The sequence below is a fragment of the Trachypithecus francoisi genome, unplaced genomic scaffold (genome assembly GCF_009764315.1).
Source record: "Trachypithecus francoisi isolate TF-2019V2 unplaced genomic scaffold, Tfra_2.0 Lachesis_group13, whole genome shotgun sequence".
Classification (NCBI taxonomy): Eukaryota; Metazoa; Chordata; class Mammalia; order Primates; family Cercopithecidae; genus Trachypithecus; species Trachypithecus francoisi.
Window position 1 is genome coordinate 50,530,227 of NW_022681458.1, and position 15,713 is coordinate 50,545,939.

Genomic DNA, 15,713 nt, shown 5'->3' on the forward strand with positions numbered 1-15,713 from the left:
TTAAACATTTTTATTGATTTTTTAATACACAGTGGGGTTTTACTGTGTTGCCTGGGCTGGTCTCAAACTCCTGGGCTCAAGGAGTCCTCCCATCTCGGCCTCCCAAAATGCCAGGATTACAGGTGTGAGCCACCACGCCTGCACTTGTCTTTATTTTATTGAACGTTTATAGGGCCCCTACTGTGAATCAAGGAGTTAAGAACTAACTCCAAGGAGATGAAATTAAAAGACCACTGAGGTGGGAAGGGAAACACCTGGGCTCTTATCGGGCTCCATGGCTAACTTATTGAGTCATCTGGGTCATCTCACTGGGTCTCTTTAGATATGAAAGAGGATTTAGCATTAGATGGGACGAAGACTTCCTCCAACTCTGTGATTCTAGAACAGGCTGATGTCACAAAGGGAGAAGAACGCACCGTAACAATCAGGGGCAAGGCCACTCAGGGAGAGTAGGAGGAGGCTGGGCCAGGAAGGGCAGGCACTGGTGGCCTACCCAGGAGTTGGCCCAAACCTCTGGGTCAGGTCACCCTTCTCAGAGTGGGCGGGCCCCGCTGGAATTGGAGCCCAGTAAGGTCTACGAGTTTGGTGTTTTAATCCTGGCTACCCACCCCTTCCAGCTCGGGGTGGCTCACCAGGCTGAGTGGAGTCTTCTATAAGGGAGAGAGGAAGCTGAAGAACTGAGTTCCAGGTAAGTAACTTTGCAGCGGATCTCGGATTGTCTAAGGAAACCACTGAAGAAAATGTGCGCCCCGCCCCTCCCCTTTCTCCTGGCACTCCTGAGCCACCTGCAGTTGCGGGAGCGGCTGGGAAGGATAAGAGGGAAGAGGACGCCCGATGAAGGGGCTCCAGTTTCAGCGTGTTAGCATTTCTAGAATAAAGAGTGGGTGGGAACCGACCCAAGTAAAGTCCCAGAGACTCGAACACTGACGCACAGGAAAGCCTCAAGTGGGAGGAGAAATGCAAATCCCCTACTGACGATGGCGTCAGCGGCCTTCTCCTAGGGACTGTGAGGGGCGCTTCTGACTTTGGACTTGAGCACCGCCTGGGACCTGTGCTGAGAGAGCGCTAGGTAAGTGGCCAGACCACACCTTCTCGCTCCCTCTCGCGAGGAGGACACGCTTATTATGCAGGGTGCTCTGAAGCTTTGCTTTCCCTTGGCGTTTTAACTGTTGCTTCATTTTAACCTGCCTGAGGAGGGTTATTATAGAAGGAAGCGCCCGACTCCACGACCCACAGATGCGCCCTGGTACGAGCTCTCCGCGGAAACCGCCCCGCAGGCCCGCACCACTGTGCCCGGGCGAATCTCCTAGCCGGGGCCGGGGAGCTGCGGCGGCTGCGGAGGTGTGTCCTCGTGGAGGCTGAAAGTGAGCCCCTCTTCACTTTCTTAGCCAGCTTCTCTAGAGCTGTGATGTCTGACTTTAGCTACCTGGGTTTCAGAAAAAAGCTCGCAGCTACGGCAGCCGGTGACTGTGGCTTTGATGGGCGCGAGTGACATTTTAGGGCAGGTCATCTCCTTTTGCAAGCTACAGGCCACAGAGCCAAAGCGGCACCACCAGCTCACAGACAGTGGGACAAAATGCCCCTTTAGTGGGTTCTTCTAGGAACTGCATGCAAAAAGAACAGACAGGCACTCAGTTTTCAGAAGCAACATACACAGACGAGACACATACATTTCACGAGAAAGTAGTCCCTAGACAGTGAAAGCAAAGAAACCTGCTGAAGGATGTCTAAAGGCGTTCCCAGTGGCTGCAGTAGAAAATGTCCTAGGACTATGTATTCCTCCTTCTTCCTTTTTTCAGCTTTGAATTCAGCTCTCCGAAAGACTCAGATCTTAGTAGTGATTTTTTTTCGGTGTTTATTTTTATTTTTAAAAATTTTCCTTTTATTTTTATTTGACACACAATTGTAAATATTTATGGAATATAGAGTGATATTTCAATAAATATAAACAATGTGTTATGATCAAAGGATAATCAGCATATCCATCACCTAAAACATTTATCATTACTTTGTGTTGTGGACATTCAAAGTCCTCTTAGCTTTTTGAAAATATACACTAAGTTACTGTTAACCATATTCGTCCTAGTGTTACAGCACTAGAACTTATTCCTCTCATCTACGTGTAAGTTTTAGTTAGAAAATACGTTTTCATCCAGATCATAGCAGAGGTTTAACAACAGTATGATCAAAAATTGTAATGCTATTTTCAACTCCTGTTCTCTGTTGTCATTAAAATAAATTGATAGATAGTACAATGTTGATAGTAGCATGGGAACAAATGTTCCAATTTTGTGTGGAATATATATATCTCTCTCCAATATCTGGAAAGACAAATAATTCAGGCTCAGGAAACCTCGGATTGCCCCTTAGAAGCCTCATACATTAGGCAGGCGTCATTTCGCCTATTTGATCTGCAAGTTTTTCCTTTTTAAAGTTGACATACTACTTATATCCACCTACTCTATTCATAGCAATGTCAGGAGTGCCACTCATTCTTCATTTAACAAGCATTGATTGAGCATTTACAATATGCTAGAATTGTAAAGTGTAAAGGTTTTCATAAATATAAAGTGATATGCAAATAAAACATTACCTCTTTTCCCACTTGCTTTCTCTTTAGCAAAACATTGGCAACATGTTTTTCTATAAATTTTAAATCATTTACCAGGAGCTCAGGGAAAAGGTGCTCAAAATGATTCCATTTGAAATCTGAAGAATATGTATATGAAATATATGAAGTTACCCTGGTGTTCTACAGGCAAAAGGAAACCCTAGCCTATCTATGAAATGTGTTGAAATGTTATGGCGATTAATCACGTAAAAGGGGGTTTGGTGTTTTTATTTGACTTAGAATTGCTGACAAAATAATCAAAATTTTGACTTTGGAAAACATGAAATGCTGTAATTTCAAGCAGGCAGCGTCATACTAATTTTCCTAAGTTAGGAAATACTTCTACAGCTTCTAAATTGGCCAGAATGGGGTTACAAGGGGGAAATGCGTACTTTTGTTTTATGATGGCTGCCAAATAGGTATCAAGTGTGGTTTCTTACTCCTTAAGTAATTTGAGGGTTTAACCACTATCAGATGTTTCTCAGAGACAAAAAGACTACATCCTTTAAGAGCTCTGCCCACCCATAGTGGATCCTCACAGAGAGAAATAAAATACATTCACTGCTTCAGAAATATTTTTAATTAAAAAAACTGGAGCCCACGAAAATGCGTACATAAAATTCTTCATGAAGCTAAGACATAATTGGACTAGAAGTCAGGAACATAAAGCTGACTCTAGAAGCCAGACAAATCTGAAATAAAGAAAACAGAAATTTGGCAATTTCATATAAAAGAAGCCTTTTGGGGGATTGGTCCTCGCATATAAAGTCTTAGAGGGTTTTAGGAGGTGTAGTAAATGTCAAATACATCTCCCTTCAAGTTGCTCCAAGTCTAAGTGTAGAGGGGACGATAGGGAAAGAGCTTGTTGGTAATAGAAATTCACGTAGATAGCTGTGGGCAGGATGTGGGCTGTTTGGGGGAGCGGGAGCGGGAGTGAAAGCTTCCTGGAGCAGGTGGAACAGGAGTTCATTTTAGAGCAAGGAAGGCTGTACTTTAGGGGCACAGAAAGAAGGCTTCTCCCTTCATTAGGGTTGAATTATGAAAAAAAAAAGTGAAATTTTTGTATCCTTGGATATATTGGAATTCAGTCATAACATTGACTAATTCTAAGGAAAAAAGAAAATATGTGCTATAGGGCTATGAACAATATTTTAAAACTCTAATTCTACCCCTTCTTTTATAGCATGTCTCAGTGGAATCAAGTCCAACAGTTAGAAATCAAGTTTTTGGAGCAGGTGGATCAATTCTATGATGACAACTTTCCCATGGAAATTCGGCATCTGTTGGCCCAGTGGATTGAAAATCAAGACTGGTAGGATCAAACATATTTTCCCTAGAAGTTGATGCACAAATGCTTGATGCTCTATCCCTGTGAATTTATTTTATGGTCCACTTTTGACTCAGTAGATGCATTCTTTTCAGATAGAGAACTTTCTCAAGAATTTGAAAAGCCTTCCCAAAGAAAGGAAATCATTGTCCTTTCTGGTTCCATTCATTGTAAATGAAAAATTAATGGTTCTAGTGCTTTGTTTCTCTGTAAACAAAAGCCCAAATAATTTTTCATGTATTAAAAAGAGAAGCAAATCAATTGATTGTCCGTTCTGTATCACAGACTGAATGTAAATCAGTATTTTTTCTCAGTAAGATTTATATTCTTCAAAGCTCTATTCACCTTATACCATTTAATTTTTTTTTTCATTCGGCCGTCTTTTTTATTGTGGTAAAATACACATGACATAAAATTTACCATTGTTCTTGGTGTACATTATTATGCAACCATCACCACCATCCATCTGCAGAACTTTTTCATCTTTCCAAACTGAAACTCTGTAATCTTTAAACAGTAACTCCCTAGTCCTCCACCCCCAACCCCTGACAATCACCATTCTATTTTATGTCTCTGTGAATTTGACTACTCTAGGTACTTTATATAATTGGAATCACACAATATTTGTCCTTTTGTAACTGAATTATTTTGCTTAGTGTAATGTTTTCAAAATTCATTCATGTTTAACAGGTGTCATATCAGAATTTTCTTCCTTTTTGAAGCTCAATAATATTCCATTGTTTGTATGTATCACATTGTGTTTTATAAATTTATCTGTCAATGGACATTTGGGTTGTTTAAACCGTTGGGCTATTGCTAATAACTCTGCTAGGAATATTGGTATGCAAATATCTGTTTGAGTCCCTGCTTTTAATTCTTTTGGGTGTATACCCAGATGTGGAATTGCTGGATCATATGGCAATTTTATGTTTAATATTTTGGGTAACTGCCATACAGTTTTCCACAGTGATTGACCATTCTACCTTCCCACCAGCATTGCACAATTTCTCTGTATCCTCACCAACACTTATTTTCTGTTTTTTTTTTTTTTTCCTTTTTATAATAGCCCCCCAATGGGTATGAAGAGGTATCTTACTCTGATTTTGACTTGAAATTCCCTAATGATTAGTGATGTTGAGCATCTCTTCATGTTTACAATTTAATTTTTAAAAACTTCTAAATGCTTATCACTGTGTAATAGGTTTATTGCTTTAAAATTAGTATGGTAAAAAAGTAGACATTTTGGCCGGGCGCGGTGGCTCAAGCCTGTAATCCCAGCACTTTGGGAGGCCGAGGCGGGCGGATCACGAGGTCAGGAGATCGAGACCATCCTGGCTAACACGGTGAAACCCCATCTCTACTAAAAATACAAAAACGAGCCGGGCGAGGTGGCGGCACCTATAGTCCCAGCTACTCGGGAGGCTGAGGCAGGAGAATGGCGTAAACCCGGGAGGCGGAGCTTGCAGTGAGCTGAGATCTGGCCACTGCACTCCAGTCCGGGAGACAGAGCGAGACTCCGCCTCAAAAAAAAAAAAAAAAAAAAAAAAGTAGACATTTTACCAAGTTGTTTTCTGTTGTGTAATAATCCTTTATTTTTTTTTAGGGAGGCGGCTTCTAACAATGAAACCATGGCAACGATCCTTCTTCAAAACTTGTTAATACAACTAGATGAACAGTTAGGTCGTGTTTCCAAAGAGAAAAACCTACTCTTGATACACAATTTAAAAAGAATTCGGAAAGTCCTTCAGGTGAGAATGCATTCTACTTTTTGAAAATATTTGGATATATGAGTCTTAAATTCAGTTTAAAAATTAAATATGTACCCTTATATCATTTTCAAATGAAATTCAGGGGAAAAAATTGAGTTATCTTACCACTTACAAATTTTTTGCTCAATTTTATTACCCAATATTTTTTCATGAAATGTTGAAAGTAAAATACACTAAAAATGTAGTGTATAAAATACATTACAAGTATGTTGCATGTGGGACTTGCATGTGTCTTGTTTACTAGCTATGATCCAGTTCAACAGTACAGTTTCATGGCTCTCCAGCAGCCCTCCCTTGCCTTTGTCTCCTATGTAACAAGTTAGAGTTAGTATTGTTCTCATTCCTAAATGGGAGCATCGTGAGTGAATGTATCCTTCCAGATTTGGTTCAGATCTCACTCTCCTTTAAAAGTGTTCTTTGGTACTCTCTGGTTCACCCAGGCAGAGCTCATCTGTGTGTGTTTCCTCAGCACCAGAACACATCAGTACTGTGGCATTTATATTCGATATTAATATTAGATATTATTGCTATTTCTATGTGTTCAACGTCTCCCCGTATCATGAGTTCCTTGAGGCAAGGACTTTAGTGTTTAACTTTGAATTTCTAGCACCCAGCATAAGTCTGGACTTGTGGTAGATAAGCAATGTTTACTGATTAAGGGGTGAGTAAATGAAGTAAGTGAATCAGGGATCTAAAGAATTAAAAGCAGGCTAATATGGAGCTACACCCAGGAGTGCTAATGTAATAAACCCTGACCATGGACTGCTATAATACTTACTGAGTACGTATACAACATATTAGATAACAGAAAAAGTGCTTTGTGCCATTTTTCATGGAGATATTTTTAGAATCCAAAACCTACAATTAACACATTTTTAGAACATTTTAGCTAGACTATAACAGAAATGTTCTTGGCATAACATTTGTGAGAGGGACAAATATATTGTTTTTCCTATTGTTGTCTGGATTGCACTGAGCTATCTTTGCCCTTGTAATCCCCTACAAATCTGCAAGACTCGTGACAAGAAACAGGACAATAGCATATTGCTGACAAAACAGGATTTTTGGTAGCAAACAGAAATCTGTCTTTTATGGAGACAAGTCATTTAACAGTGGCCTCATTAGCTTAGTGCTTTAATCTGTAAACCTAAAATGGGGATTGGCATGCCATGGCCCACAAGTCAAAAGGCCGCTGCCCATTTTCATATGGCCCATGACTAAGGATGGTTTTTATATTTTTGAGTGATTGGAAAAGAATAAAAATAAAATAGATCATACAATTTAAAATAATATTTCTGACACATGAAAATTATATGAAATTCAAATTCCTGGTTTTTATTGAAACACAGCCACACTCATTGGTTGACATATTGTTATATGGCTGCTCTTACACTACAATGGCAGAAGTTGTGATAGAGACAGCATGACCTACACAGCCTAAAATAAAAATATGTGTGCGTATTATACATGTCTCAGTGTGTGTATATATATGCCTCATATTCACGTGTGATATATATGTATATCATATTTATATGACATTTATAGGGAAGTTTGCTAACTCTTAGCCTATTAGTAAAGCGTCTTTAGGTCACTTTGCTAGATAAGCACAGATGGGGAAAATATTAATAGATGATGTATGGTCCTTGGAACCAAGAAGCTCTGGGTTAAAAATCTGACCCTCAAATGTGGCTTTAAGCAAATCACTTTAATCTTCTGCCCTGTATCTTTTAATATAAATAAGATGGTTATTTAGCTTTTGGAATTGTGAGGAAGGCTGGCGTTTTTCTTCTGGCAAGAAGTACGCGTTCAATAAATGATTCTTGTTGTTGTTGGTAGGGAAAATAGCAGGATTTCCTTAATGTAAATCAGGGGTAAGTAAACAGCCCATCTTTTGTGCAGGATGGGAGGATAAGATTGTGAGGGAAGCTTCACTTCTGGCCGGTTATATCAGATGAACCTTGTTAAACCATCACTTCTATCTCATTACGCCGCTGCTCAAATACCTGCAGTTACCCCCAGTCACTCTTCAGCTCAAGCACAAACTCATCTGCGTGTGTCATTGGCCCTCTAGCATCTTTCCTCTTTAGACCTTTCCCAGCAATCTTCCTTGAGCTCCTCCACATCCCTACCTCAGAAAAATAGATCTACTACTTGTTCCTGAACACACCCCACACACTCTTGAATGACTCAGCCTTGTCCATGATGGCCCCATGGCCAGGAATGCTTTTCCATCCCTCTTCCACCAGTCTAGTTACCATCCATCCCTAAAGAATCTACGTAGGTCCCAGTGCAACAAGAAAACCTTCACCACATGCTTTAGTCTGTGTTCTCATCCTCCAACCCTCCAGCGACAACTACAAGGTAAGCATCATCTCCTTGTGTCCCTTTCATCTGTGTTGCACATGTGTCTAACGGGGTCACAAGGTCCTTAAGGGTAAAAGCCTGATCTCCTTTTGTGAACCCCCTCCCTCACCTCAGTACTCAATATGGTTCTAGTGCACACTAGGAATTCAAAACACAGTTTGGTGAATTAAGATATTTGAGGTGAAAAAAATGCTTGCCCTTTCTTGTGCTTCCATATATATCAATTTATAAATTCTGCTTATTGCATATTTGTATTAACAACACAGTAGAAACTAGTAGTAAAAATCATTGTCAGCTATGGTTTTACCCGTAAACAAACTTGCATTTTGTGCTTCTTTTTAACCTACTATACTCCTATCAAGTTGTGTGTGTTTTTTGGGGGGAGGGGTGTTATGATGAGTCTTTTTTAAAAAATAAGATCCTCTCTTCCCTACAAAAAAGAAAAAAAAAAATCCCCATCAAATGACTGTTGACACTATGCTTATCTGGTTTAAATCTTTTCATCCTCTGGAAGTTTAAATACAAACTATCTTGACAATTACAGCAAAAAGGAGTAAATAGTATGATACCTGGGGAACTAAGGGATGTATAAGGTAGATTAATTTTGGTTCTTTGTGGAACAGCTGAGATCTCTAGTTTCAGTATTTTATTATTTATATTACACCTCCTTCCAATAACAATTTGGAATGGCTTGTTATAAAGGACAAAACAAAACCACTTTCCCAAGGGTAAATTCAGGAAGCTCCAAGGTGGAAGTAATAAACACCATCACTCAACTGGCCTTGGCCTATTCAAGGGGAGGCAGACTCACACCCAGGAGCAAGGGTTACTTGAATCCTGGTCCTGCCACTTGCAGTGTGGCCCTGAGTAAGATATTCACACACTCTGGCATCAATTTCCTCAGCAGTGTAAGGGGCAATTACACTGGTACTTTCCTCACAGAAATGATAGGAGTATGGAGAGAACTGATTCTAAAACATAGAGCAAGGACCATAGTCTTTTGCTAAAAGTTTGCTAAAAATAAATACACCCCAGATAATTCAAGAATGTTTTGCTTTAAAAAAATTAACGGACCTTAAACAAATTAATGCAGTTTATTTTTAAGAGTAGTTTTAGGTTTACAGAAAAATTGAGCAGAAAGTGAAGTTCTCATATACTTCCTTCCAAGCTCCACATCACAGTTTCCCCTATTATCCATGTCTTGCGTTGGTAATATACATTTGTGACAGTTGAAGAACTAATATTGAAACATTATTATTAACTTACTTTTCAAGACTACATTAGGATTCACTCCTTGTGTTGTATAATTTTGTGGGTTTTGACAATGCATAATGTCATGTATCTACCATGACAATATCATGCTAGAGAATTTCATGGCCCCTGAAAATCTCCTGTCCTCCATAATATTCATTATTCCCTCCCTTCCCATGGAACCCCCGAACACTACTGATCTTTTTACTCTCTAGATTTTTCTCCCATGTGATAATTCTTTTTTTACTGATATACATATTTATGGGGTACACGAAATATTTTATTCCATGCATAGAATGTGTAATGATTAAGTCAGGGTATTTGGAGTATCCATCATCTTTAGAATTTATCATTTCTATGTTGGAAACATTTCAAGTCCATTCTTCTAGCTACTCTGAAATATACATTACATTGTTGTTAACTATATTAACCCTGCTATAGAATGTTAGAACTTAATCCTTCTATTTAACTGTATGTTTGTACCCATTAACCAGGCTTTTCTCATTTCCCTCCATCCACCTACCCTTCCCAGCCTCTGGTATTTATATTCTACTCTTTACTTCTATGAGATCCACTTCTTTAGCTCCCACATATGAGTGAGAACATGCAATATTTGTCTTTCTGTGCCTGGCTTATTTTATTTAACATAATGACATCTGGGACGATCCGTATTGCTGCAAATGACATGATTTTATTCTTTTTATGGCCAAATAGTATTATATTATATGTGTGTATGTATGTATATTATATATAATATATAATACACGTATACATATATAATATGTCTCTATGTGTATATATAATATTTTCTTTATCCATTCTTCCATCAATGGACACTTAGGTTGATTCCAAATCTTTGTTATTGTGAATAGTGCTGCAATAAACATGCAAGTGCAGGCATCTCTTTTATATTCTAATTTTTTTCCTTTGGACAAATAACTAGTAGTGGAATTGCTAGAGCCCACGGTAGTTCTATTTTTAGTTTTTTGAGACATTTCCATACTGGTTGTATTAATTTACACTCCTACCAACAGTGTACAGACTTCCTTTTTCTCTGCATTGTCACCAGCATGTTATTTTTTGTCTTTTTAAAAATAGCCATTCTAGACTGGGCATGGTAGCTCACGCCTGTAATTCCAGTACTTTGGGTGGATCACCTGAGGTCAGGAGTTTGAGCCAGCTTGGCCAACATGGCGAAACTCTGTCTTTACTAAAAATACAAAAATTGGCCGGGCGCGGTGGCTCAAGCCTGTAATCTCAGCACTTTGGGAGGCCGAGATGGGCAGATCACGAGGTCAGGAGATCGAGACCATCCTGGCTAATATGGTGAAACCCCGTCTCTACTAAAAAATACAAAAAACTAGCTGGGCGAGGTGGCGGGCGCCTGTATTCCCAGCTACTCGGGAGGCTGAGGCGGGAGAATGGCGTAAACCCGGGAGGCGGAGCTTGCAGTGAGCTGAGATCCGGCCACTGCACACTCCAGCCTGGGCGACAGAGCGAGACTCCGTCTCAAAAACAACAACAACAACAACAACAACAACAAAAATTAGCCAGATGTGATGATGCATGCCTGTAATCCCAGCTACTCAGGAGGCTGAAGCAGGAGAATCACTTGAACCCGGGAGACGGAGGCTGCAGTGAGCCGAGATAGTGCCACTGCACTCCAGCCTGGACAACACAGCAAGACTCTGTCTCAAAAAAATATATTCATAGCAATGTCATATATACATATATACAAAATATATACATAGCAATGTGTATATATATCATATATGTATAAAATAACCATTTTAATGGGGGTAAGATGATATATTGTGGTTTCAATTTGATGTTGAGCATTTTTTCTTATATCTGTTGACTATTTGTATGTCTTTTAAATTTTTTAATTCTTTTTATTTCAATAGTTTTTGGGGTACAAGTGGTTTTTGGTTACATGGATAAGTTCTTTAGCAGTGATTTCTGAGATTTTAGTGCACCTGTCACCCGAGCAGTGTACACTGTACTCGATATGTAGTCTTTTATCCCTCACTCCCCTCCCAACCTTCCCCCACAAGTCCCCAAGGTCCATTACATCATTTTTATGCCTTTGCATCCTCATAGCTTAGCTCCCACTTGTGAGAACATATGATACTTATTTTTCCATTTATGAGTTACTTCACTTAGAATAATGCCCTCCAGTTTTATCCAGGTTGCTGCAAAAGACATTATTTCATTCCTTTTTATGGCTGAGTAGTATTCCATGGTGTATATATATATATATACCACATTTTCTTTATTTACTCGTTGGTTGATGGTCACTTAGGTTGGTTCCTTACCTCTGCAATTGCGAATTGTACTGCTATAAACATAGTTGTGCATGTGTATTTTTTATATAATGATTTCTTTTCCTTTGGGTAGATACCCAGTAGTGGGACTGCTGGATTAAATGGTAGTTCTTCTTTTCTTTGAGGAATCTCCATACTGTTTTCCATAGTGGTGGTACTAGTTTACATTCCCATCAGCAGTCTAACAGTGTTCCCTTTTCACTACATCCATGCTGTTGTTGACTGTTTGTATATCTTCTTTTGAGAAGTGTGTATCCAAGTCCTTTGCCCGCTTTTTGATGGGATTATTTGTTGTTGTTGTTGTTTTCTGGCTGATTTGTTTGAGTTCCTTGTAGATTATGGATATTAGTCCTTTGTCAGATACATAGTTTGCAAATATTTTCTCCCATTCTATGGGTTGTCTGTTTACTTGGCTGATTATTTCTTTTGCTGTGCAGAAACTTTTTAGTTTAATTAGGTCCCATCTATTTATCTTTGTTTTTGTTGCATTTGCTTTTGGGGTCTTAGCCATGAATTCTTTGCCTAAGCCAATGTCTAGAAGCTTTTTCCAATGTTATCTTCTAGAATTTTTATGCCTTCAGGTCTTACATTTAAGTCTTTGATCCGTGTTGAGTCGATTTTTGTATAGGCTGAGGAATCAGTTTCATTCTTCTACACGTGGCTTGCCAGTTTTCCCAGCCCATTTACTGAAGAGGGTGTCTTTTCCCTGATTTATATTTTTCCATGCTTTGTCAAAGATCAGTTGGCTGTAAATATTTGCCTTTGTTTCTGGGTTCTCTATTCTGTTCCATTTGTCTACGTGCCTATTTTTATACCAGTACCATGCTGTTTTGGTAAATATAGCTGTCTAATATAATTTGAAGTTGGGTAATATGATGCCTCCAGATTTGTTCTTTTTGCTTAGTATTGCTTTGGCTATGCAGGTTGTTTCTTGATTTCATATGAATTTTGGATTGTTTTTTCTAAATCTATGAAGAATGATGATGGTATTTTGATGGAAATTGCATTGACTCTGTAGATTGCTTTGGGCAATGTGGTCATTTTCACAATATTGATTCTTCCCATTCATGAGCATGAATTGTGTTTCCATTTGTTTATGTTATATATGCTTGCTTTCAGCAGTATTTTGTATTTTTCTTTATAGAGATCTTTCACCTCCTTGGTTAGGTATACTCCCAAGCATTAAGCATTTCTTTCTTTCTTTCTCTTTCTTTCTCTCTTTCTTTCTCTCTCTTTCTCTCTCTTCCTTCCTTCCTTCCTTTCTTCCTTCCTTCCTTTGTTCCTTCCTTCCTTCCTTCTTTCCTTTCTTTTTTTTTCGCAGCTATTGTAAAAGGGATTGAGTTAGTGATTTGATTCTCAGCTTGGTGGTTGTTGGTGTATATCAGAGCTACTGATTTGCATACATTGATTTTGTATCCTGAGAGTTTACTCAATTCCTTTATCAGATTTAAGAGCTTTCTGGATGAGTCTTTAGGGTTTTCTAGGTATATGATTATATCATCAGCAAACAGTGACAATTTGACTTCCTCTTTTCCAATTTGGATGCCTTGTATTTCTTTCTCTTGTTTGATTCCTCTGGCCAGAACTTCCAGTACTATGTTGATTAGAAGTGGGGAAAATGGGCACTCTTGCCTTGTTCCAGTTCTTGTGGGGAATGCGTTCAACTCTTCCCCATTCAGTATAATGTTGGCTGTAGGTTTGTCATATATGACTTTTATTACTTGAAGTTCGTTTTATGCCTATTTTGTTGAGGGCTTTTTTATCATAAAGGGATGCTGGATTTTATCAAAGGCTTTTTCTGCACCTATTGAGATGATCATATGGTTTTGTTTCTAATTCTGTTTATGTCATGTATCATATTTATTGACTTTGTGTATGTTAAACTATCCCTGTATTCCTAATATAAAACCCATTTGATCATGATGTATTATCTTTTGATATGCTGTTGGATTTGGTTAGATAGCATTTTTTTGAGGATTTTTGCATCTATGTTCATCAGAGCTATTGGTCCGGTAGTTTTCTTGTTATACCCTTTCCTGGCTTTGGTATTAGGGTGATACTGGCTTCATAGAATGATTAAGAGAGGATTCCCTCTTTCACTATCTTTTGCAATAGTTTTGGTGGGATTGGTACCAATTCTTTTTTGAATGTCTGATAGAATTCAGCTATGAATCCGTCTGGTCCTGGACTTTTTTTTGGCAATTTTTTTAGACAACTGATTCAATCTTGCTGCTTGCTATTGGTCTGTTCAGGGTTTCTGTTTCTTCCTGATTTAATTTAGGAGGGTTTTATATTTCCAGGAATTTATCTATCACTTCTAGATTTCCCAGTTTGTGCACATAAAAGTGTTCATAGTAGCCTTAGCTAATCTTTTGTATTTCTGCTGTATTGGCTGTAGTTTCATTTACCGTTGAGAAATGCGATCTTCTTATTTGGATCTTCTCTCTTCTCTTTTTGGTTAATCTCACTAATGGTCTATCAATTTTATCTTTTCAAATAATATGCTTTTTGTTTCATTTATCTTTTGTATTTTTTTGTTTCAATTTTATTTATTTCTCTGATCTTTGTTATTTCTTTTGTTATGCTGGGTCTGGATTTAGCTTCTTTTCAGTAATGTCTATTCATATTTTTGCCCAATTTTTAATGGGATTTTTTTTTACTATTGAATTGAGTTTCTTTTATATTCTGGATATTACCCTTTTGTCAGGTGAGTAGTTCGCAAATATTTTCTCCCATTTAACAGATTGTCTTTTCACTCTGCTGATTGTTTCCTTTGCTGTGCAGAAGCTTTTTAGTTTAATGTAGTTCTATTTATCTATTTTTGTTTTTGTTTTCTGTGCATTTGAGGTCATAAGGTCTTTACCAAGACCAATGTCCTGAAGCATTTTCCTTATGTTTTCTTGTAGCAGTTTATAATTTTAAGTCTTACATTTAAATCTTTAATCCATCTTGAGTTGATTTTTATACATGGTGAGAGATAGGATCCAGTTCCATTCTTTGGCATATGGATATCCAGTTTTCCCACCACTATTTATTGAAGAGGACGTTTTTGCCCCAGTGTAGGTTCCTGGCACCTTTGTCAAAAATTAGTTGGCTGTAAATATGTGGATTTATTTCTGGGTTCTCTATTCTGTTCTATTGGTCTATGTGTCTGTTTTTATACCAGTAACACGCTGTTTTGGTTACTATAGTCTTGTAATGTACTTTGAAGTCAGGTAGTGTGTTGCCTCCAGCTTTATTCTTTTTGCTCAGATTTCTTTGGCTCTTCAGGCTCTTTTTGGTACCATAAAATCTTTTTTTTCTATTTTTCTATTTTGTTTTTCCTATTTCTATTTTGCCTTTTCTATTTCTGTGAAAAACAGCATTGATATTTTAATAGGGATTGCTTTGACTCTGTAGATTGCTTTGGGCAGTATAGTCATTTTAATGATATTAATTCTTCCAGTCCATGAGCATAGAGATATCTTTCCATTTGTTTGTGTCCTCTTCATTTCTTTTTTCTTTTTTGTGAGATGGAGTCTTGTTTGTTGCCCAGGCTGGAGTGCCTTGGCACAATCTCAGCTCACTGCAACCTCTACCTCCTGGGTTCAAGCATTTCTCCTGCCTCAGCCTCCCAAGAAGAGTAGCTGGGACTACAGGCACACGCCACCTTGCCTGGTTAATGATTGTATTTTTACTAGAGATGGGGTTTCACCATGTTGGCCAGGTTGGATTATAGATGTGAGCCACCGCACCTGGCCCTCTTCAATTTTTTTAATCAGTGTTTTGTAGTTTTCCTTGTAGAGATCTTTCACTTTCTTTGTTAAATTTATTCCCAGGTATTTTATTTTTTATAGGTATTGTAAATGAGATTGTCGTCTTGATTTCTTTCTCAGCTAATTCATTATCATTGTATGGAAATGCTACTGATTTTTGTATGTTAATTTTGTATCCTGCAACTTTACTGAATCTATTTATCAGACCTAGGAGATTTTTGGTGGCCTCTTTAGGATTTTCTAGCATAAAATCATATCAGCAAAGAAGGACAATTTTTTGTTGTTGTTTTTTCGATGCAGAGTGTCGCTCTG

At 38.2% G+C, this 15,713-nt stretch overlaps 1 protein-coding gene across 4 annotated transcripts in view; it reads left to right on the forward strand.

The window, feature by feature from the left end:
* Window positions 1-426: 426 nt before the first annotated feature.
* STAT4 (signal transducer and activator of transcription 4) overlaps window positions 427-15,713 on the forward strand; it is a 124,597-nt gene continuing 109,310 nt past the window's right edge. The window contains exons 1-4 of one of the 4 annotated variants that reach the window (XM_033230812.1): window positions 431-688; window positions 935-1,069; window positions 3,795-3,923; window positions 5,542-5,686. In XM_033230812.1, the coding sequence (XP_033086703.1) occupies window positions 3,796-3,923; window positions 5,542-5,686 (273 nt within the window). In that variant the 5' untranslated portion in view covers window positions 431-688; window positions 935-1,069; window position 3,795. Of the gene's footprint in view, window positions 689-934; window positions 1,070-3,794; window positions 3,924-5,541; window positions 5,687-15,713 lie in introns of those variants that run through there. The other 3 variants (XM_033230814.1, XM_033230813.1, XM_033230815.1) reach the window with 3 other exon arrangements.